General features: G+C 39.2%; 1 protein-coding gene across 1 annotated transcript; it reads left to right on the top strand.

Annotated features, from left to right (window-relative positions):
• Nucleotides 1–355: 355 nt before the first annotated feature.
• LOC113630899 (cysteine-rich secretory protein 2-like) lies at nt 356–25,163 on the top strand. The gene is given in 7 exon segments (XM_027126818.1): nt 356–426; nt 4,686–4,802; nt 5,588–5,675; nt 9,547–9,692; nt 10,422–10,537; nt 14,745–14,833; nt 24,621–25,163. Coding segments are annotated over 7 exon segments (777 nt in total). The 5' UTR covers nt 356–357; the 3' UTR covers nt 24,773–25,163.
• The last annotated feature ends 213 nt before the right edge of the window (nt 25,164–25,376 follow it).

The raw sequence follows: 25,376 nt of genomic DNA, 5'->3' as shown, positions 1-25,376 counted from the left end.
ATAATTAACTGTGGCGAAATCTGTTTTCTTCCATATTTTCTTTCTGATGGGCTTAGGAGCAATAGAAGTGGGCAGAAAGAAGTGGTATGTCCCTCACCTTTATAGGTATAATTCAAGTGCAACAGTCAAGTTCTTCAGCTTATTTTTTATTGTCCCTATCAGAGACAAGGTTGGTTCTATTATGATTCTACTGGCACCATATGACAGTCCTCTCTTGTTACATTACTTATAAATTTGGGAATCACGGCTCCTTTGAGATAACCAAGATCATTACATTAGTTCTTCCCTCCTAGTTAGAGGTCCATGTACTACATGTTTCAATGTAAACCTTTGTTCTCTTTGACTTACTTCCTAGCAATGGCTTCACTCCCAGTTGTGCTGTTTCTGGCTACTGTGCTGCTACCATCTTTCCCCACCGAAGCAAAGGTAAGGTTAAAGTGGAAAAATCTTTCCAGAGCTATCCAGGCAGCTCTGTGGGATGGCAAAGCACTTTGAGAGCGGAAGTAATGAGAGTGTCTAGTACATCACAGAGTACTCCTTGGTAGCTCAGAGCACTTAACGTAATTATCTAGATGAAAGTTCAAGGATGAGCAGTCCAGTACAGCAGCTATCTGTCACACATGGCTATTAAAGACTTGAAATGTGGCTTTTCCAAAACAAGATGTGCTGTAGGTATAAATTACACACCAGATTTCAAAGATTTAGTCCAAAAAAAGAAAAATATTGCATTATTTTTATATGGAGTACATGATATTTTGGAAAATTAATGCATTAGGTCCTTAGGGCTGTTGTAGGAAATTAACACAAGTTTGGTGGCTTAGCCCAATGGAAATTTATTCTCTCACAGTTCTGGACACCAGAAGTCTGAAATCAAGGTATCAGCAGGGCCATGCTCCCTCTGGAGGATCTAGGAGGGAGTCTGTTCCATGGCCCTCTCCCAGCTTCTGGTGGCTTCCACCAATCCTTGGCTTGTGGCTGCATCACTGAAATCTCTGCCTCCATCTTCACATCACCTTCTCCTCTTGTGTCTCTTATAAAGACACGTGCCACTGGATTTATTTTTCATTCAGTATTGGCCCCTGTCCTTAGGAACGTACAAGTAGGCAGGAAAAATGGACGCACAATGAGATCATGGTGATAAAATGTGGTCAGACCTATGTTCACAGTATTTGCAGAGCTTTGAAGGGGACTCAGTATTGGGGGAGCAGAGAATGACTTATTCCAAGGTGTCAGGGGAAGATCAACCAAGGACCCTGTCTATTCAGACTTACACTTCAAAATCTTACTCATGCTGGGACTTCCCTGGTGGCACAGTGGTTAAGAATCTGCCTGCCAATGCAGGGGACACAGGTTCATCCGGGAAGATCCCACATGCCACAGAGAAACTAAGCCCGCGTGCCACAACTACTGAAGCCCGCACGCCTAGAGCCCGAGCTCCGCAACAAGAGAATCCACAACAATGAGAAGCCTGCACAGTGCAAAGGAGACCCAACACAGCCAAAAATTTTAAAAAAATAGATTTTAAAAAAAAATCTTGCTCATGTAACATCAGCCTTTTGTGTAAATTTAGGCTATCAAATTGCTAGACCTTGTGGGAGCAATTCACACACCCTACTCCACCTCCAGGTTTAGGATCCATCCCCCCCAACACACACACACACACACACACACACACACACACACAAAGATACACCAAAAATATCAGCACCTGATTTAATACCTTATCAATTATATTTCTGTCTCTAAAAGGAACAAAGTCAGCAATAGTCCATTCACTGGATGGCTTTACTCCCTCCAAATGGCCTTGGAGATTTTTTTAATGGGGTCTTTTGAGCGACCCTATAAAATCTACCTATAACAGGTAGAATCACCCACAGCCAACATCGTCCTCAATGGTGAAAAACTGAAACCATTTCCACTAAGATCAGGAACAAGACAGGTTGCCCACTCTCATCACAATTATTCAACATAGTTTTGGAAGTTTTAGCCACAGCAATCAGAGAAAAAAAGAAACAAAAGGAATCCGAATTGGAAAAGAGGTAGAACTGTTACTGTTTGCTGATGACGTGATACCATGCATAGAGAATCCTAAAGATGCTACCAGAAAACTACTAGAGCTAATCAATGAATTTGGTAAAGTAACAGGATACAAAATTAATGTACAGAAATCTCCTGCATTCCTATACACTAATGATGAAAAATCTGAAAGAGAAATTAAGGAAACACTCCCATTTGCCATTGCAACAAAAAGAATAAAATATCTAGGAATAAACCTATCTAAGGAGACAAAAGACCTGTATGCAGAAAACTATAAGACACTGATGAAAGAAATGAGAGATGGTACAAACAGATGGAGAGATACACCATGTTCTTGGATTGGAAGAATCAACATTGTGAAAATGACTCTACTACCCAAAGCAATCTACAGATTCAGTGCAATCCCTATCAAACTACCAATGGCATTTTTCACAGAACTAGAACAAAAACTGCACAGTTTGTATGGAAACACAAAAGACCCCAAATAGCCAAAGCAATCTTGAGAAAGAAAAACAGAGCTGGAGGAATCAAGCTCCCTGACTTCAGACTATACTACAAAGCTACAGGAATCAAGACAGTATGGTACTGGCACAAAAACAGAAATATAGATCAATGGAACAGGACAGAAAGCCCAGAGATAAACCCACGCACCCATGGTCAACTAATCTATGACAAAGGAGGCAAGAATATACAATGCAGAAAAGATAGCCTCTTCAATAAGTGGTGCTGGGAAAACTGGACAGTTACATGTAAAAGAAAGAAATTAGAGCACTCCCTAACACCATACACAAAAATAAACTCAAAATGGATTAAAGACCTAAGAGTAACACCAGACACTATAAAACTCTTAGAGGAAAACATAATAAGAACACTCTTTGACATAAATCACAGCAAGATCCTTTTTGACCCACCTCCTACAGAAATGGAAATGTAAACAAAAATAAACAAATGGGACCTAATGAAACTTCAAAGCTTTTGCACAGCAAAGGAAACCATAAAAAGATGAAAAGACAACCCTCAGAATGGGAGAAAATATTTGCAAATGAAGCAAATGACAAAGGATTAGTTTCCAAAATTTACAAGCAGCTCATGCAGCTCAATATCAAAAAAACAAAGAGCCCCAATCCAAAAATAGGCAGAAGACCTAAATAGACATTTCTCCAAAGAAGATATACAGATTGCCAACAAACACATGAAAGGATGCTCAACATCACTAATCATTAGAGAAATGCAAATCAAAATTGCAATGAGATATCACCCCACACCAGTCAGAATGGCCATCATCAAAAAATCTATAAACAATAAATGCTGGAGAGGGTGTGAAGAAAAGGGAACCCTCTTGCACTGTTGGTGGGAATGTAAATTGATACAGCCACTATGGAGAACAGTATGGAGGTTCCTTAAAAAACTAAAAATAGAACTACCATATGACCCAGCAATCCCATTACTGGGCATATACCCTGAGAAAACTATAATTCAAAAAGAGACATGTACCACAATGTTCATTGCAGCTCTATTTACAATAGCCAGGACATGGAAGGAACCTAAGTGTCCAAAAAAGATGAATGGATAAAGAAGATGTGGCACATATATACAATGGAATATTACTCACCCATAAAAGAAACGAAATTGAGTTATTTGTAATGAGGTGGATGGACCTAGATTCTGTCATACAGAGTGAAGTCAGAAAGAGAAAAACAAATACCGTATGCTAACACATATATATATGGAATCTAAAAAAAAATGGTTCTGAAGAACCTAGGGGCAGGACAGGAATAAAGACACAGACATAGAGAATGGACTTGAGGACACAGGGAGGGAGAATGGTAAGCTGGGACGAAGTGAGAGAATGGCATGGACTTACATACACTACCAAATGTAAAACAGTTAGCTAGTAAGAAGCAGCTGCATAGCACAGGGAGATCAGCTCTGTGCTTTGTGACCACCTAGAGGGGTGGAATAGGGAGGGTGGGAGGGAGATGCAAGAGGGAGGGGATATGGGGATATATGTATATGTACAGCTGATTCACTTTGTTGTACAGCAGCAACTAACACAACAATGTAAAGCAATTATACTCCAATAAAGATGTTAAAAAAATAAAACAGGTAGAATCATTTTACTAGAATACTGAATGCACTTCAACTGAACCTCAACATTCTTTCTCTAAATACATTCTAAATATATTCTTTCTCTAAAAACAGATACCATGTCAGGTCAAAGTTCCCCTTAAAGTCTAGGATGAGTCTTGAGGTCCGCTCTTACCCCACTGCTGCAGCCTGATTGAATGTGGATGAATCTGCCTTCATGTTCTTATTGTATACCTTTGTACACAATATTATAAAATATAAAACATTATCACTTGTATGTCTAGAAAAATCACACTGAGAGTTCCCTTGAAACTAGAAATTGGCATTTGCGGCCTCAGAGGAGTTTTTAATTTGTCATGCCATGAATTCCATTCCCATTCTCAAAACTTCAAACGACTTTTTTCCTATTTGTCATTGCCTTGGTTCAGTTCATTGACAGTGCTTAATAGTGGCTTGAACTGAACACTTTGTAAAGTAATCTCAGAGCCCCTGAATTATTCACTCTTAAGTGCAATTTTCAAAAATGTTTTAAAAAAAATCCTAATTTTATTTCCCTGTAGGATCCATCCTTTACTGCGCTGTTAACCACTCAAACGCAAGTCCAAAGAGAGATTGTAAATAAACACAATGAACTAAGGAAATCAGTCGCTCCACCTGCCAGCAACATGCTAAAGATGGTAAGAAGCAAGAATATAAATAAAGTGGTGTGAACCAGCAGTAGTAAGAGCAGGCAGCTAACTGGCATCTCTTAAGACTCTTGTGGCTTACAAAGTTCTGTCTCTATTTTTCTACTTCATTTAGCTCTGTCATGGGCAGGGCAGAAATGAATTTTCCTTTATAATGGTTAAATAACTTGTCAAGATTACAGGGCTCTTAAGCTGGGAAGGCAGAATTTAGAAGCCAGATCTTCAGACATCAAATATGAAGGTGTTACATTTTTGGTTCACTATCTTCCCTAGTCGAAAATAAAGAAATCTCCTATCCTTCAGGATCAATGCCATTTAGGGTAAATAACAGCCCATTTCCCAGGGAATAGTCCATAAAAGCTAGACATCTCCCATGTGGACACAGTGGGCTACAAATGGAATTGGCAATAAACTAGGTCAGCTTATTACTACTGAAATATAGTCAGACTATCTCACATGTTAGTATTTAGAGCAGCAACATTATTAAAAATCTTAGGTGTGGCTGCTATGCTATCATAGTCAGATAATGTATTAGGTATTTCTCTCGTTAGACATACCTGTGGACTTGTCTTTGTGTGGAAACTGGCACTGGGACAGATAAAGACACACACACACACATACACACAAACAAAAAGGTACTTTAATACCAATGACAATTAGATAATACATCTACAGAAGTTTTAAAGTAATGCAAATCAGCCTACCAATCAGATTTTAAAGCATATACTTCATTGGAGTTGAATCTTTGTGTATTTTGTTTTTCTTGTGACATTTAGGAATGGAGCAGAGAAGCAACAGCAAATGCTCAGAAGTGGGCAAACAAGTGCACTTTAGAACACAGTAATCCAGATGACCGGAAGACCAGTATGTAAATGAGTCAATGTTTGTTGAATAAATGAGCAAATAAAATATTAGGCAAATAAAACAGGACAGACCATTCTGGAGCATTGTATTCAGAAGACTTTGTGAATAAATGTTGCTTATATGGCTGTACTTTTAAAATTAAAGTATCTGTATAGAGAGAGATACGATAAGTACTATTTCATGCTTGTTGATTATTTACATTATGCAAATTATTTCTTAAGCAGCATCTCATTTGTTCCTCTTGATCAGCTCATGGTGAACAGGTCATGCATAATCATTTTCCCGATTTTAAAAATTAAAAAGGATGTGGAAGGAATGAATTATGCAAGAACACAACTGGTAGGAGTATCATATACTGGAAAGTTAACCAGGCTTCCTGATTTCTCACCCTTTGCCCTTTTTGTGATATTGTGTAGCTGTATGGTGTTTTGAAATCAGATTATTTTGCATTCACAAAATGTGTTAAAATATGTCGAACTGAATTTTACTCTAAAAATAGTTAAGCTTTTTTTAATCAGGATGAATATTTTGGGTGTGTTGATTCATTTTTTAAAGTTTTGATAACAAATTGTCAAGTATTTTGTATAGACTGTGTACCTATAATGCATAGAATGATATATTAGACTCAAAAAAACTTGAAGACGTATCTTACCAAGGATCATAAAAGCCATGAGAGAAAAAAAACTTGTATTCACAAACCTTACATAAAATGTTTCACATTATCAAGCATGATATACACATAGGTAAGCCCAATTTAAAGGTAGTGAATAACTTAACCTGTTATTTCAGTAGAATTGTTCTTGTTTATATTGTCGATGCAAACATTATGATGAAATTACAACAAGAGGCGACTGTGTTCAGTAGAACATGGGAAAATGGTCTTCAAGATCCAAGTCTACTGTTAGTTTCTAAGTTTGTCTTTCCTTCTTAAAGGAGAGATCCAAAAGCATTTTATACTTTCTTTAAGCAGCACGTAAACATTATATTTCAAGTCACCAAAACGTAAATATTAAGAGAGGGCTGAAAAGGGTAACGTTTCTGGACCTCAAGCCACTTCTTTCTTCTTTAAATTAATTGTACTGTGGTAAGAACACCTTTTTTTTTTTTTTTTTAGTTTTTAAAAAATTTTATGCTGCTAAGAACACTTAACATGAAATCTACCCTCTCAAGAAATGTTTAAGTGTACGATACAATATTGTTGATTGTAGGTGCCATGCTGTCCATCAGATATCTAGAAATTATCTTGCTTACCAGAAAGTTTATGCCCATTGATTAGTAACTCCCCATTCCTCCTTCCCCCCAGCCCAGCAACCACCATTCCACTCTTTGATTCTATGAATTTGACTATTTGAGATACTTCATACTGATAGAATCAGGCACTCGTTTTCTGTGACTAGCTTATTTCACTTAGCAAAATATCCTCAAGGTTCATTCATGTTGCTGCATGTTGCAGAATTTCCTTCTTTTCTAAGAATGGATGATATTCCATTGTGTGTATATACCACATTTTGTTTAACCGTTCATCTGCTGATGGACATTTAGGTCATTTCCACATCTTGGCTATCATGAATAGTGCTGCAGTGAACATGAGAATGTAAATATCTCTTCAAGATCTTGACTTCAATTCTTTCGGATCAATTCTCAGAAGTGGAATTGCTGGATCATTTGGTAGCTCTACTTTCAGTTTTTTGAGGAACCTCCCTACTGTTGCCTACAACAGCTACCTATGTTTTATTCTCACCAACAGCGTACAAGAATTCCAATTTCTCTTGCTGTCTTTTGTTTTTTGAGAACAGACATCCTGACAGGTGTAAGGTTATATCTCATTGTGGTTTTGATCTGCCTTTTTCTGATGATCAGTGACACTGAGCACCTTTTCATATACCTGTTGGTCATTTGTACATCTTTTTTGGAGAAACGCTGTTCAAGTCCATTTTACTCAAGAAAGATTCTTAAGTCGTTTCCTCAGGCAGCCCCCAGAAAAGATGGATCTCTGACAGTCCATCCAATTCTTTCCCTCCCCAGGGAGAGGCTAAGAGCTGGAGTATTTTGTTTGTTCACTCTGTGCTGAACCAGGAAGGGAGGCTATGGCAACTGCCAGCCCAAATATCTGTCTCTGTTCTCACTAGCCGCAGGCAGTGAGTTTATGCTAGGTCTTGATAGCATTCCAAAACAGGCAAGTCAGGAGCCAGTCCTTCAGGCAGCCTCTGGAAAATGTGTGGCATCAGATGACCAAACCAGCTTCTTCCCTCCCCAGGGAGAAGCAGGCAGCTGAGGTTTTTGTCGGCTTGCTCTGTGCTGAGCTGGGGAGAAGGGCTATGGCATCTACCAATCCAAACTGCCATCTCAGTTCTCCCCCAGGGAACAAGATTGCGCTCCAGGACTGGCAAGAAACATGCCAGTTCTTTGGGTAGCCCCAGAGAAACTGGACCACTGGACACACTGATCAACTCTGCCTCCCAGGGAAGAAAGGAAAAAAATGAAAGGATTTTTCATTTGCTTGCTCTGTGCTGAGCCAGAGGGAGGAGTTATGGTGTCTAGCAGCCCAAACACCATCTCCACTCACCACCTCCAAGACAGAAGCCAGCCCTCTGGGACATCCCCTTGGAAACATTGGGTTGCTGGACACATGAGCCAACTCTTCCCCTCCCCTGGGAGAAGCTGGGAGTTAGAGGGTCTCTTCCTGATTGTATAGCACGGTGCTGAGGGTAGGGATTCTCGCCAGAGGGTTTTCCAATCTCCCTAGAGGCTTCAGTGAGTCTGGTTTCATATCCCTCAGGGTCAGGAAGCCTTTAGTTTTGTTTTTGGATTTCTGACAAGGGCAATTTGTTCATGAATTGTTGCTGAATCAGTGTGTGTACTGGGGAAAGGAGAGTCCAGGGCTTCCTACCTCACCATTCTGCTGATGTCACCCTCTGCAAGGTCCTTCCTGCCTAACTCTCTGAGGAGACATTATAACTCCTCAGAGAGTTATAATATAACTGGAAGTTATAATATACAGTTATAATATAACTGTAAGTTATAATATAGTTATAATATAACTGTAAGTTATATATAACTCTCCTCAGAGAGTTATAACTGTAAGTTATATAACATTATATAACTATAATGTCACATTGTGACATTATGACTCATGGATTAAGGGAAGAGCTACAAGTTTTGAACACCTTCCTGATGTCAGTTGACTCTTGATTGGGACTCTTGAAGACTGCCCGTAAACCTTTTTTTTTCCAAAGTTTATGCAAATTCATAATCATAAATATTTATTCTGGCTCCTATGTGTGAAAAATCTCTGCTGAGGGTGGGTAAGAGGAGAGAAAAAATAAAATTTGGTTGTTGCCTTTCGTAAGCTAACAGTACAAAGCTGAGAGCACACACATTATACCTGTGAAGAATTTAGCATGAAAAAGAATGCATCTTTGACAATCCACAGGGAGAAGGATTTTGTTTGGTTTGGTTTGGTTTTGATTTTTATTGAAATATAGTTAATTTACAATGTTGTGATAGCTTCAGGTGTACAGCAAGGTGATTCAAATATACATATATATATATATTTTACATTCACTTCCATTATAGGTTATTACAAGATATTGAGTATAGTTCCCTGTGCTATACAGTAGGTCCTTGTTAGAATAAATTCTTCTCAAGCTATTCAGAGTTTGCATATTGTGGCCAGCCCAGTGGGCTAGGTAGATCTGTCTTCTATTCAGCTTTACAGTTGATAAGGAATGGAAGCATCTTTTTCATGTATTAACAGTTAGCAAATACAGGCACTGAGTTTGAAGGGCAACATCCTTGTGTTCATGTAGTTGACTTCTCTTGCCACGGCATGCTTTTTTGTTTTCTTCATGAATGATCTGTTCACACTTAGGTACAAAACGTGGTGAGAATCCCTACATGTCAAGTGACCCTACTGCCTGGTCAGATGCAATCCAAAGCTGGTTTGAAGAACACCACAATTTTGTCTATGGTGCAGGACCAAAGAGCTCCAGTGCAATTGTTGGACATTATACCCAGGTAACCAGAACAAATGAAAAACTTCTGCCACAGATGCTCTAACAGAGAAAGCTTCTCCAAATGATGACCAACACCAATGTTCAATCTGGGGGAAGGGCTTGAGTATAATAGAGTCCTGGCATTTGGCTGGTATTTCATCTAAAACTGTCATTTTTTTTTTTTTTCATGGGCTGCAAAATTCTTGGCAGGGAAGTACACTCTGTACTTTTCCAACATTATAAATGGATACACGAAATTTAATATTTTTAAAGTTTGTGACTTTGTTTCAGTAGTTTAAATATTTCCATAAGGTATACGGCTACAAACTATAAGAGTCACTTTTTTTTCTTTCTTTTTAAATATTTGGCTGCGTTGGGTCTTTGCTGGTGCGCGCAGGCTTTCTCTAGTTGTCGTGAGCGGGGGCTACTCTTCACTGCAGTGTGCGGGCTTCTCATTGCAGTGGATTCTCTTGTTGTGGAGCACGGGCTCTAGGCACGCGGGCTTCAGTAGTTGTAGCATGCGGGCTCAGTAGTCGTGGCACGTGGGCTTAGTTGCCCCGAGGCATGTGGGATCTTCCGGGACCAGGGATGGAACCCATGTCCCCTGCATTGGCAGATGGGTTCTTAACCACTGCACCACCAAGGAAGTGCCAAGAATCACTTTTTTGTTTTACATTTGCTATTATTTGTTTTCCCAGTATTTTTCCCTCTTCCTTAATGTATTCTTACATATTTCCTTATGCATTTGTAGCTTGTTTGGTACTCATCTTTCCGTGTTGGATGTGGAATTGCCTACTGTCCCAATCAGGAGAGCCTAAAATACTACTATGTTTGCCAGTACTGTCCTGCATAAGTATATACTTTAAAGTTTAATACCAATAATTCCATCGGCAATTTAATATTTTAAAATAATCTTACATTTACCCAATCAAAATAAAAAAGCATATTTTAATAAAGAGAAGGGATAAACCTTTGGAAATACTGCTTAAGGTAAGATACATTCAACTTATCAGAGAAGAGACCAAGTTCTCATTTCCAAGAGTAAAATCTGAAACTCTCTTTCCTCAATTATGAAGTCATGTCTTTTCTCTCAATTGCCTTTCCCCAGGGCTCAAGGTTATTCTCTGGGCACGTATAGTATGCCTTTCTCTAGACTTGATGTCATTAGTTCTCACTAATTTCACACCCTAGGTGGGTGGAAGCTTGATGGTAAAGCAAGAGGCAGTAGTGGAGTGGAAAATAAGGGATAGTAAATTGTGATTTCAGCCCTTTCTGCTGAAACGTTCCTATTCTTACTTATCTTGAAAACCATATATGTTATTATCATTAGATATGATTCATTCTTCTGGGTCTCAAAGGTTTTTCAAGAGATCTTTAATATATGTTAGAGTCCAGAAGAAGGAAACATCTTAAGCTTTTGTTTCTCAGAAGTTTTCACCAAAAACTCCATAATGAACAATTCCTTACAGTCTTTATTTGTAACAGGAAACATGCTCTTTCATTAAGCAAAACGTTTTAAGTTCTCCACAACAAATCCTATGGATAAACTAAAGACCTAACCTCAACATATCTGCTAGTCTTAATTTCTTTTAAAATTTGAAGTTCTTTACCACTACAGGCAGGGAGGCCCCAAACCAAGCCTCATATAGGATTTATTTGATACTATAGATGACCCAGGGATATGGGTCTCCAGTTTGAGAAATATGACCTCCAAAGTCATTTTCCTGAAAACAGCTATTAGAGTTTAGTAGAAAGAATAGATAGGTCATTTGGGGAAGGACAACACGGGCCTAGGAAGACCCTGAGCTCACCTCCTCCCATGCACACACTGAATCTACACCTACATATAAAGAAATTGCCCCCGAAGTTGATTTAACAGCTTCTGCAGATAGAAGGACCACATAGAAATTAGTAGGAAAGATGGAGACACTGTATCCATGGGAACCCCACCCCCATTTTAGTGATCTGCAGTAGGAGGGATATAGCTGAGGGGCTTGAGAACAGACTCACCTGCCCTGGGACACAGCAAAAAAAAACCCCAGCAATTTAAAAAGCATTCAGACTATACAGAAGGAAAATCCATCTACTAACCCGAGAGCTTCTTCCAAATGAACAGGGAACTGCTGGAGCCCTCCCCAGAGTCGAAGGCACCAGTGAGCACCATTGTTTGGTCCCCCTGGGACTCCCCCCAGTGCACACCTTCCCCAGCTGCAGCCCTAGCCATCCCACCAAGGCAGCCGTTAAGCACAGTGCTCTCCAGGGACATCCTCTAGCCTGGCCCATTCCAGCTCAAGCTGGTCTGCTAAAGCCACCAGTCACAAGCAGTCACAGGGGATGCTCTTACACAAGGCCACTCCTTCAAGACCAAGAGCGGTAGCTGTTTAGCCTAAATCATAGAAAAAAACCCAAAATTTAGCAACTATACTCCAACAAAAAAATATTTTTAAATAATAATAAAAACAAAATTCAAACAAAATGAGGAGACAGGAATATGTTCCAAATGAAAGAACAGAATATAACCACAGGAAAACACTCTAATGAAATGGAGATAAGTAATTTACCTGATAGAGTTCAAAGAAATGGTTATAGGATGCTCACTGAACTAGGGAGAATAATGGAAGAACACAATAAGAATTTCAGCAAAGACTTAAAAAATAAAAGAACCAATCAGAAATGAAGAATATAGGAACTGAAATAAAAAATACACTCAAGAGAATCAATAGCAGACTATATGATACAGAAGAACAGATAAGCGATCTGGAAGCTAGAATAGTGAAAAATCACCCAATGAGAACAGCAAAAAGAAGAAAGAATTTTTTTTTAAATGAGGAGAGTTTAAGGTACCTCTGGGACAACAGCAAGCTACCAACAGCTAGGGGTCCCAGGAAGATAAGAGAGAGAAAGGAACAGAAAACATTAAAAAAAAATAATGCCTGAAATCTTCCCTAACCTGAAAAAGGAAACAGACATCCAGGTACAGGAAGCTAAGAGAGTCCCGAACAAGATGAACCTAGAGTTATACCAAGACATAATTAAAACGGCAAAAGTTAAAGAGGAAATTTTTAAGGCAACAAGAGAAAAACAACTAATCACACAAAAGAGAAACCCCATAAGACTCTCAGCTGGTTTCCAGGAGAAACTTTATAGGCTGGAAGGGAGTGGTAGGATATATTTAAAGTTCTGAAAAAACAAAACCAAAAAAAGCTTACAACCTGGAATATTCTGTTCAGCAAGGTTATCATTCAGAATTGAAGGATAGATAAAGAGTTTCCCAGACAAGCAAAACTAAAAAAGTTCATCATCACTAAATTGGCCTTACAAGAAATGTTAAAGGGTCTTCTTTAAGCAGAAAAGCAAAGGCCACACCTAGAAACAGAAAACACATATGAAAGAATAAATCTCACTGGTAAAGGCAAATATATAGTAATGGCAGTGGATCAGCCACTTAAAAAGCTAGTATGAAGTTTAAAAGACAAAAGTGCTACTATCAATTGTAACTGCAACAAGTAGTGAAGGACTACACAAGGTAAAAAAATGTAAAATATGACATAAAAATCATAAAACAGATGGGGGTAGTAAAAATTTAGTGCTTTTAGAAAGCCTTCGAACTTAAGTGACTATCAGCTTAAAACAGCTATAGATACAGACTGATATATACGAACCTCATGTTAAGTACAAAATAAAAACCTACAATGGATACACAAAAAACAATGAAAAAGAAGTCCAAAGCTAACACTAAAGGAATCCATCAAACCACAAGAGATGTACAGATGGTAACTGGAATTACTGTGGTGATTTCATAATGTATAAAAATATCAAACCACTATGTTGTACACGTGAAACTAATAGAATATTGTGTGTCAAGTATAACTTAATAAAAAAATTGATAGACCCTCGGAGAATGCATCCAAACTCACTGCCTGGCTGTGAGAGGGGAGGCATCGGGAACCAGGCATCTGGAGTGAGAGCTGAAGTGAATAATGAGGAAAGCGGGAGTGACAGAACCTCCAGAACACTTTTGTGTCTACGTCACAATCTTTCCAAGCCTTTCCAAGGCTACCACATGGACAGCCATGTTCTGTGCAGGAAGACAGATTCAAATACATCACTTTGGGCCCGTGGCTCCCTTGACACTACTGAGATTTGCATTCCCATGTATTTTCCGATGAATTAGATAAATTTAACAGCCAATAGGATAATCATCATCGATGAGTTACAAGTTAGTCACTGTAATTGACTACACCCAGGCTATTGGCGTTTATCAAAACTTTTTAATCTCACGTTCCTTTTTCGGTAAACATAAAAATCTCTCACGCACTACCTCTGGAAACTCATAAACCTTCCCCAGCTCTCCCTGACCCACAAATACACGCACCACAAACTACTTAAATAGCACAATGCCATCTCGAAATTAAAATATATATATATTGGAGCTTTACTGTCCCTAGTTCATATTAGAGGAATTAGGGTATTTATCCTCTTTCAAATATAAAATTATATTGCAACATTGAGTATTCTTTTTCATACTGCAACCTCCTGCCCCCAGGATCTTTCCCCGTCTCTCAAAGTGATATATTTATCCCTAGCCAGCTCTCTGCGGGGCACGGCCTTACCAATCTGACCAAGTCTACCGGGAGATGAAAAGTGTATTGCTGCAAAGAAGTTATCTGGATGCTTTAGACTAGTTATGCCAGTGTAGCTGCCCAGCCTGAAGAAGTAGAGTCAAGGAGATGGGTCGATGTGTGTGAAGTAATTTCTTAATTTGGATGTTATGTAAATTACATGTTGGGAATTGTAATTTTTCAGTTTTGTTTTGTTGTTGTTTGTTTTTTTTTTTTGGCCTGGTGGTGCAGCTTGTGGGATCTTAGTTCCCCGACCTAAGGGGTTGAACCTGGGACCACAGCAGTGAAAGCCCAGAATCCTAGCCATTGGACCGCCAGGGAATTCCCCTCAGTTTTGTTAACAGAACTAAAAACGTTACATATATACTTACATATATTTAGTGATTGATGTTGCCCTTGGCAACTAAACAGTAAAGTGAAAAATATTTGACAGTGTGTATTTTACATTACAGTGGTAATAATGTGAGTAAAAAGAGTACCCCTTACCAACAAGGAACACCTTGTGCCAGTTGCCCTGATAACTGTGACAGTGGACTATGCAGTAAGTTTGAAGTGATTAACTTGCTATTATAATCAAGAATTGATGTTTAATTTTCTTTTTATGGATAAAGAAATCTCCCAAAGTAACCAATTTAAATAACATCTTTATGCCAAGACAAAAAGATTACCCAACAGAGTGTGTTTAAGTAAACATTTTACACATTTCAATAACCTACATATTCTCTGTAATGAAAAGAATACAGGCATACCTCAGAGACGTTGTTACAGATCACTGAAAGAAAGAAAATATGGCTATTAAGCGAGTCACACAAATTTTTGGTTTCCCAGCGCACATAAAAGCTATGTTTACACTATACTGTAGTCTATGAAGTGTGCAATAGTATTATGTCTAAAAAAAAACAATGTACATTAAATTAAAAATAATGCTTTTGGAAAAATTGCACCAATAGGCTTGCTCAATGTAGGGTTGCCACAAACCTTCAATTGTAAAAAACACAATATCTGCAAAGTACCATAAAGTGAAATGCAATACAATGAGGTATGCCTATATTACCATATGTAAGATAATGAAACATCTAGCATCCATTTGTTTCTGTGACCTCGCAGAGCTCATTAATAACTATACATTCGGGGCTTACCTGGTGGCGCAGTGGTTGGGAGTCTGCCTGCCGATGCAGGGGACACGGGTTCGTGCCCCGGTCCGGGAAGATCCCACATGCCGAGGAGCATGTGAGCCATGGCCACTGAGCCTGAGCGTCCGGAGCCTGCGTTCCACAGCGGGAGAGGCCACGACAGTGAGAGGCCCACATACTGAAAAAAAAAAAAACAAAACTATACATTCATGCTTCTGATAATTTCATCAACGTTAACGTCATTACACCAAAGGTAGTATTTTGAAAGCATAAAAATGTATAAATCTAAGGATGTGAGACCACATTGTGTCTCAGTCTATACAGGCAAACTGAATGTTTCTTTTGTGCAAATGAGTTCCTCATGCTGATTACTGCATGGAAGCATGGTGATTAACATAATAAATGATCACTTGCCCTATAATTTACTCATGGTTTTGTGCACACTTTTAATGACAAAGTCCAACCTGTATATGATATGGGTTCACAGAATCCATAAAGATATTGTTGCAAAAGGAGGGAATAAAATGTCATATGTGTCATTTCTAAAGTTGTCATGATCTGAAGTAAAAATAGCTATTGGTTTTTTATAGTTGGGATATTTTTATTAAAATTATTATGGGGCTTCCCTGGTGGCGCCGTGGTTGAGAATCCGCCTGCCGATGCGGGGGTCACGGGTTTGTGCCCCCGTCTGGGAGGATCTCACATGCCGCGGAGCGGCTGGGCCCGTAAGCCATGGCCGCTGAGCCTGCATGTCCGGAGCCTATGCTCCGCAACGGGAGAGGCCACAACACTGAGAGGCTCGCGTACCACAAAAAAAAAATTATTATGAACAATAGAGTTGACTCATTCCCTGAGACTTTTACCTTTCAAATGCATTCACCTTTAGTCAGCATTCTTTTTTACTGAATTATAGAGCTATAATTCAGAATATTGATGATATCAAAACTATAAATTAACTAAAGGAAAAAAATCAGCTAAAAAAACATGGAATAGGCTTCCGGGAAGATGGCGGAAAAGTAACACGTGGAGATCACCTTCCTCCCCACGGATACACCAGAAATACATCTACATGTGGAACAACTCCCACAGAACACCTGCTGAACGCTGGCAGAAGACCTCAGGCTTCCCAGAAGGCAAGAAACCCCCCACGTACCTGGGTAGGGCAAAAGAAAAGAGAATAAACAGAGACAGAAGGATAGGGACGGGACCTGCACCAGTGGGAGGGAGCTGTGAAGGAGAAAAAGTTTCCACACACTAGGAAGCCCCTTCGCGGGCGGAGACTGCGGGTGGTGCAGGGGGAAAGCTTCGGAGCCGCGGAGGAGAGCACAGCAACAGGGGTGCGGAGAGAAAAGCGGAGAGATTCCCGCACAGAGGATCAGGGCCGACCGGCACTCACCAGCCCAAGAGGCTTGTCTGCTCCCCCGCAGGGGCGGGCGAGGCTTGGAGTTGAGGCTCAGGCTTCAGTCGGAGCACCGGGAGAGGACTGGGGCTGGCGGCGTGAACACAGCCTGCAGGGGGTTAATGCACCACGGCTAGCCGGGAGGGAGTCCGGGAAAAACTCTGGACCTGCCGAAGAGGCAAGAGACTTTTTCTTTCCTCTTTGTTTCCTGGTCCGCGAGGAGAGGTGATTAAGAGCGCTGCTTAAAGGAGCTCCAGAGATGGGCGCGAGCCGCGCTTTTAGGCGCAACCCAGAGACGGGCATGAGACGCTAAGGCTGCCGCTGCCGCCACCAAGAAGCCTGTGTGTGAGCACAGGTTACTACCCACACTCCCCTTCTGGGGAGCCTGTGCAGCCCGCCACTGCCAGGACCCCGGGATCCAGGGACAACTTCCGCGGGAGAACGCCCGGAGCGCCTCAGGCTCGTGCAACGTCACGCCGGGCTCTGCCGCCGCAGGCCCGCCCCGCACGCAGTGCCCCTCCCTCCCCCCCGCCCCCCTCCCACCCCGGCCTGAGCCACGACCTACACGCAGAGGCGGGGGCCAAATCCAAAGCTGAGGCCCTGGGAGCTGTGAGAACAAAGAAAAGGAAGGGAAATCTCTCCCAGCTGCCGCAGAAGCAGCAGATTAAAGCTCCACAATCAACTTGAGGTACCTGCATCTGTGGAATACATGAATAGAAAACGAATCATCCCAAATTGAGGAGGTGGACTTTGAGAGCAAGATTTATGATTTTTTCCCCTTTTCCTCTTTTTGTGAGTGTGTATGTGTATGCTTCTGTGTGAGATTATGTCTGTATAGCTTTGCTTCCACCATTTGTCCTAGGGTTCTATCCGTCCGTTGTTTTTTTTCTTAATAATTATTTTTTTATTTTAATAACTTTATTATACTTTATCTTACTTTATTTTATTTTACTTTATCTTCTTTCTTTTTTCCCATCCTTCCCTCCTTCCTTCCTTCCTCCCTCCCTCCCTCCTTTCTTTCTTTCTTTCTTTCTACTTCTACTAATTCTTTCTTTCTCCTTTTCTCCCTTTTATTCTGAGCCGTGTGGATGAAAGGTTCTTGGTGCTGCAGTCAGGAGTCAGTGCTGTGCCTCTGAGGTGGGAGAGCCAACTTCAGGGCAGTGGTCCACAAGAGACCTCCCAGCTCCACATAATATCAAATGGTGAAAATCTCCCAGAGATCTCCATCTCAACACCAGCACCCAGCTTCACTCAATGACCAGCAAGCTACAGTGCTGAACATCCTATGCCAAACAACTAGCAAGACAGGAACACAACCCCACCCATTACCAGAGAGGCTGCCTAAAATCATAATAAGTCCACAGACACCCCAAAACACACCACCAGACGTGCACCTGCCCACCAGAAACACAAATTCCAGCCTCATCCACCAGAACACAGGCACTAGTCCCCTCCACCAGGAAGCCTACACCATCGACTGAACCAACCTTAGCCACTGGGGACAGACACCAAAAACAACGGGAAATACGAACCTGCAGCCTGCAAAAAGGAGACCCCAAACACAGTAAGATAAGCAAAATGAGAAGACAAAAACACACAGCAGATGAAGGAGCAAGATAAAAACCCACCAGACCTAACAAATGAAGAGGAAATGGGCAGTCTACCTGAAAAAGAATTCAGAATAATGATAGTAAAGATGATCCAAAATCTTGGAAATAGAATGGACAAAATGCAACAAACATTTAACAAGGACCTAGAAGAACTAAAGATGAAACAAACAATGATGAACAACACAATAAATGAAATTAAAAATACTCTAGATAGGATCAATAGCAGAATAACTGAGGCAGAAAAACGGATAAGTGACCTGTAAGATAAAATAGTGAAAATAACTACTGCAGAGCAGAATAAAGAAAAAAGAATGAAAAGAACTGAGGACAGTCTCAAAGACCTCTGGGACAATATTAAACACACCAACATTTGAATTATAGGGGTTCCAGAAGAAGAAGAGAAAAAGGGACTGAGAAAATATTTGAAGAGATTATAGTTGAAAACTTCCCTAATATGGGAAAGGAAATAGTTAATCAAGTCCAGGAAGCACAGAGAGTCCCATACAGGATAAATCCAAGGAGAAATATGCCAAGACACATATTAATCAAACTGTCAAAAATTAAATACAAAGAAAGCATATTAAAAGCAGCAAGGGAAAAACAACAAATAACACACAAGGGAATCCCCATAAGGTTAACAGCTGATCTTTCAGCAGAAATTCTGCAAGCCAGAAGGGACTGGCAGGACATATTTAAAGTGATGAAGGAGAAAAACCTGCAACCAAGATTACTCTACCCAGCAAGGATTTCATTCAGATTTGATGGAGAAATTAAAACGTTTACAGACAAGCAAAAGCTGAGAGAGTTCAGCACCACCAAACCAGCTTTACAACAACTGTTAAAGGAACTTCTCTAGGCAAGAAACACAAGAGAAGGAAAAAATCTCCAATAACGAACCCAAAACAATTAAGAAAATGGGAATAGGAACATACATATCAATAATTACCTTAAATGTAAATGGACTAAATGCTCCCACCAAAAGACACAGATTGGCTGAATCAATACAAAAACAAGACCCATATATTTGTTGTCTACAAGAGACCCACTTCAGACCTAGAGACACATACAGACTGAAAGTAAGGGGATGGAAAAAGATATTTCATGCAAATGGAAACCAAAAGAAAGCTGGAGTAGCAATTTTCATATCAGACAAAACAGACTTTAAAATAAAGACTGTTAGAAGAGATAAGAAGGACAGTACCTAATGATCAAGGGATCGATCCAAGAAGAAGATACAACAATTGTAAATAATTATACACCCAATACAGGAGCACCTCAATACATACGGCAAATACTAACAGCCATAAAAGGGGAAATCGACAGTAACACATTCATAGTAGGGCACTTTAACACCCCACTTTCACCAATGGAAAGATCATCCAAAATGAAAATAAATAAGGAAATACAAGCTTTAAATGATACATTAAACGAGATGGACTTAATTGATATTTATAGGACATTCCATCCAAAAACAACAGAATACACATTTTTCTCAAGTGCTCATGGAACATTCTCCAGGATAGATCATATCTTGGGTCACAAATCAAGCCTTGGTAAATTTAAGAAAATTGAAATTGTATCAAGTATCTTTTACGACCACAACGCTATGAGACTAGATATCAATTACAGGAAAAGGTCTGTAAAAAATACAGACACATGGAGGCTAAACAATACACTACTTAATAACGAAGTGATCACTGAAGAAATCAAAGAGGAAATCAAAAAATACCTAGAAACAAATGACAATGGAGACACGACGACTCAAAATATATGGGATGCAGCAAAAGCAGTTCTAAGGGGGAAGTTTATAGCAACACAATCCTACCTTAAGAAACAGGAAACATCTCAAATAAACAACCTAACCTTGCACATAAAGCAATTAGAGAAAGAAGAACAAAAAAAACCCAAAGTCAGCAGAAGGAAAGAAAACATAAAACTCAGATCAGAAGTAAATGAAAAAGAAATGAAGGAAACAATAGCAAAGATCAATAAAATTAAAAGCTGGTTCTTTGAGAAGATAAACAAAATAGATTAGCCAGACTCATCAAGAAAAAAAGGGAGAAGACTCAAATCAATAGAATTAGAAATGAAAAAGGAGAAGTAACAACTGAAACTGCAGAAATACAAAAGATCATGAGAGATTACTACAAGCAACTCTATGCCAATAAAATGGACAACCTGGAAGAAATGGACAAATTCTTGGAAAAACCGAACCTTCTGATACTGAACCAGGAAGAAATAGAAAATGTGAACAGACCAATCACAAGCACTGAAATTGAAACTGTGATTAAAAATCTTCCAACAAACAAACGCCCAGGACCAGATGGCTTCACAGGTGAATTCTATCAAACATTTAGAGAAGAGCTAACACCTATCCTTCTCAAACTCTTCCAAAGTATAGCAGAGGGAGGAACACTCCCAAACTCATTCTACGAGGCCACCATCACCTTGATACCAAAACCAGACAAGGATGTCACAAAGAAAGAAAACTACAGGCCAATATCACTGATGAACATAGATGCAAAAATCCTCAACAAAATACTAGCAAATAGAATCCAACAGCACATTAAACGGATCATACACCATGATCAAGTGGGATTTATTCCAGGAATGCAAGGATTCTTCAATATACGCAAAACAATTAATGTGATAAACCATATTAACAAATTGAAGGAGAAAAACCATATGATCATCTCAATAGATGCAGGGAAAGCTTTCGACAAAATTCAACACCTATTTACGATAAAAACCCTCCAGAAAGTAGGTATAGAGGGAACTTTCCTCAACATAATAAAGGCCATATAGGACAAACTCACAGCCAACATCGTCCTCAATGGTGAAAAACTGAAAGCATTTCCACTAAGATCAGGAACAAGACAAGGTTGCCCACTCTCACCACTATTATTCAACATAGTTTTGGAAGTTTTAGCCACAGCAATCAGAGAAGAAAAGGAAATAAAAGGAATCCAAATCGGAAAAGAAGAAGTAAAGCTGTCACTGTTTGCAGATGACATGATCCTATACATAGAGAATCCTAAAGATGCTACCAGAAAACTACTAGAGCTAATCAATGAATTTGGTAAAGTAGCAGGATACAACATTAATGCACAGAAATCTCTGGCATTCCTATATGCTAATGATGAAAAATCTGAAAGTGAAATCAAGAAAACACTCCCATTTACCATTGCAACAAAAAGAATAAAATACCTAGGAATAAACCTACCTAAGGAGACAAAAGACCTGTATGCAGAAAATTATAAGACACTGATAAAAGAAATTAAAGATGATACAAATAGATGGAGAGATATACCATGTTCTTGGATTGGAAGAATCAACATTGTGAAAATGACTCTACTACCCAAAGCAATCTACATATTCAAGGCAATCCCTATCAAACTACCACTGGTATTTTTCACAGAACTAGAACAAAAATTTCACAATTTGTATGGAAACACAAAAGATCCTGAATAGCCAAAGCAATCTTGAGAACGAAAAATGGAGCTGGAGGAATCAGGCTCCCTGACTTCAGACTATACTACAAAGCTACAGTAATCAAGACAGTATGGTACTGGCACAGAAACAGAAAGATAGATCAATGGAACAGGATAGAAAGCCCAGAGATAAACCCACGTACATATGGTCACCTTATCTTTGATAAAGGTGGCAGGAATGTACAGTGGAGAAAGAGAGCCTCTTCAATAAGTGGTGCTGGGACAACTGGACAGCTACATGTAAAAGTATGAGATTAGATCACTCCCTAACACCATACACAAAAATAAACAAAATGGATTAAAGACCTAAATGTAAGGCCAGAAACTATCAAACTCTTAGAGGAAAACATAGGCAGAACACTCTATGACATAAATCACAGCAAGATCCTTTCTGACCCACCTCCCAGAGAAATGGAAATAAAAACAAAAATAAACAAATGGGACCTAACGAAACTTCAAAGCTTTTGCACAGCAAAGGAAACCATAAACAAGACGAAAAGACAACCCTCAGAATGGGAGAAAATATTTGCAAATGAAGCAACTAACAAAGGATTAGTTTCCAAAATTACAAGTAGCTCATGCAGCTCAATATCAAAAAAACAAACAACCCAATCCAAAAATGGGCAGAAGACCTAAACAGACATTTTTCCACAGAAGATATATAGACTGCCAACAAACACATGAAGGAATGCTCAACTTCATTAATCATTAGAGAAATGCAAATCAAAAGTACAATGAGATATCATCTCATACCAGTCAGAATAGCCATCATCAAAAAATCTAGAAACAGTAAATGCTGGAGAGGATGTGGAGAAAAGGGAACCCTCTTGCACTGTTGGTGGGAATGTAAATTGATACAGTGACTGTGGAGAACAGTATGGAGGTTCTTTAAGAAACTAAAAATAGAACTACCATATGACCCAGCAATCCCACTACTGGGCATATACCCTGAAAAAAACATAATTCAAAAAGAGTCATGTACCAAAATGTTCATTGCAGCTCTATTTACAATAGCCAGGAGATGGAAACAACCTAAGTGTCCATCATCGGATGTATGGATAAAGAAGATGTGGCACATATATACAATGGAATATTACTCAGCCATAAAAAGAAACGAAATTAAGCTATTTGTAATGAGGTGGATAGAACTAGACTCTGTCATACAGAGTGAAGTAAGTCAGAAAGAGAAAGACAAATACCATATGCTAACACATATATATGGAATTTAAGAAAAAAAAAATGTCATGAAGAACCTAGGGGTAAGACAGGAATAAAGACACAGACCTACTAGAGAATGGACTTGAGGATGTGGGGAGGGTGAAGGGTAAGCTGTTACAAAGCGAGAGAGAGGCATGGACATATATACACTACCAAACGTAAGGTAGATAGCTAGTGGGAAGCAGCCGCATAGCACAGGGAGATCAGCTCAGCGCTTTGTGACCGCCTGGAGGGGTGGGATAGGGAGGGTGGGAGGGAGGAAGATGCAAGAGGGAAGAGAGATGGGAACATATGTATATGTATAACTGATTCACTTTGTTATAAAGCAGAAACTAACACACCATTGTAAAGCAATTATACTTCAATAAAGATGTTAAAAAAAAAGTCAAAATACAAGAGTTCAAAAAGGCAAAAAAAATAAATAAATAAACCATGGAATATTTCTACCTCTGCTGGTGCTATATTAGCTAAGGAGCTTGGAATTTATCCTATTAGCAAAAAGCACTCAATTGAAAGGTTTTCAGCAAAAGAGTGACAAGGTCAGAATCATGTTTGATAAAGAGCTTTCTAGCACTGGTAAGTAGAAACTATTGGATGGAAGTCAGCAAGAAAACTATTGAAAAACATGTAAAAAGAAATTGAATGTCTTGACCTCATTACTGGGAAAATGAATGAAGAACAATGGACAGGGCTGAGAGACAAGAAGTAGAATAGCCAGTGTTTGTTACCAGTGCTGGTTGGTGCTGGTCAGAAGTAGAAAAGAAGGAGTTCAGATTGATTCAGTTCCTGGCCTGAATGACTGAGTAGTCAGGGAACCATTCCCCTGGGATTGTGGGAGGGGAATAGTCACCTTGGATCCATTTTGGGTAAGAGGATGAATTTAGTTTGAGATTTGTTGGGTTTGGGGTCCCTGGAGAACATCCAAAAAAGAAACATTAGAAAGCAAGAAGGCATATTATCATTGTTTTACATCTCTATCTTCCCACTGGAATCACTTTCTCCTGAAAGAGAAAGCATTGGTGTCTGAGGCAGTGTGTCCAATAGGATGAAATGATAAGGATGTTCTCTATCATCATGTATCTTACAAGTAGCCACTAGTCACATGTGGTCATTGAACACTGTGGCTGGTAAGATTAAGGAACTAAATTTTTAATTTCACCTAACTTAAAATAATTTAAGTTTAAATAGTTCTATGTGTGTAGTAGCTCCTCCCATATTAGATTCTGTAGGTATTTTCATTTTACTCTCTTTGCTAAGGGAGAAAAATATGTCAATTCATTTTAGAAACATGTCACCAAGTTCAAAATAAAAAGTGATGGATTAATCAGTGAGCTCAACTAAGGCACCTTGTATGTCCCTCAAGAAGTGAAAGGCCCCTTGTGGTGTAAGTGACACTGACTTGTTTGTCCAATCTTACCCACTCATACACTTTGAATATGTGGATTGTTTTGTCGTTACTGAGAAAAATGATAATGAGGTAACACATCTGTTTTTGTTACAACCAATTCTTGTGAGTATGAAGATCTCCTTAGTAACTGTGATTCCTTGAAGAAAACAGCTGGCTGTGAACATGAATTGCTCAAGGAAAAGTGCAAGACTACTTGCCTATGTGAAGGCAAAATTTACTGAAATGCCCAACTTGCACTGTGCAGGACTAAGTGGAGAAAATCTGCATCATTTAGTTGACACATACCAAGAGGGAAATTGTAGCCATGTTAGTTACAAATTTGATTCCAAACAGTAAGGAACCTTTTTCTCCAGGATATTTACAGAGATCTCTTTCATACAACGATTTACAAAAGTAAGCTAGTCTATGACAACAACTTTGGACTGATACAAATTTGTCACCTTACATTTAATTAACTGAATCAAGTCGAGAATTTTGAAAGTAGTACAACCACAGGACTTAGTCACTAGAACTTTGGATTAAAATAAAGAATTACATGTTTTCTGAAACAACATGCCAAAAGAAAAAAAAAAAAAGACTGTAACATTGTCATTCCTACTCCAAGATTTTTTACATGTTTAAAGAATGAATTCAAAGATTGACATCTACCTTTGTCTTATGACAGCCTCTTTAAAAGCAAACAGCTTTTAAAATAAAGAATTTATCTAAGCAAACACATGTATGTGATTCTTGAGTCATATTTTATAATATTAATATATAACCCCAGCTAGACTAGCCCAGATATATGATTAGACAGAGCAAAATTTCTGAAAACATTTGCCTATA

The sequence above is a fragment of the Aethalodelphis obliquidens genome, unplaced genomic scaffold, assembly GCF_003676395.1.
Source record: "Aethalodelphis obliquidens isolate GAN/ISIS:26980383/991018 unplaced genomic scaffold, ASM367639v1 scaffold31, whole genome shotgun sequence".
Classification (NCBI taxonomy): Eukaryota; Metazoa; Chordata; class Mammalia; order Artiodactyla; family Delphinidae; genus Aethalodelphis; species Aethalodelphis obliquidens.
Note: the sequence above shows the minus strand (reverse complement) of the source record. Positions and strands in the feature narration are given on the sequence as shown.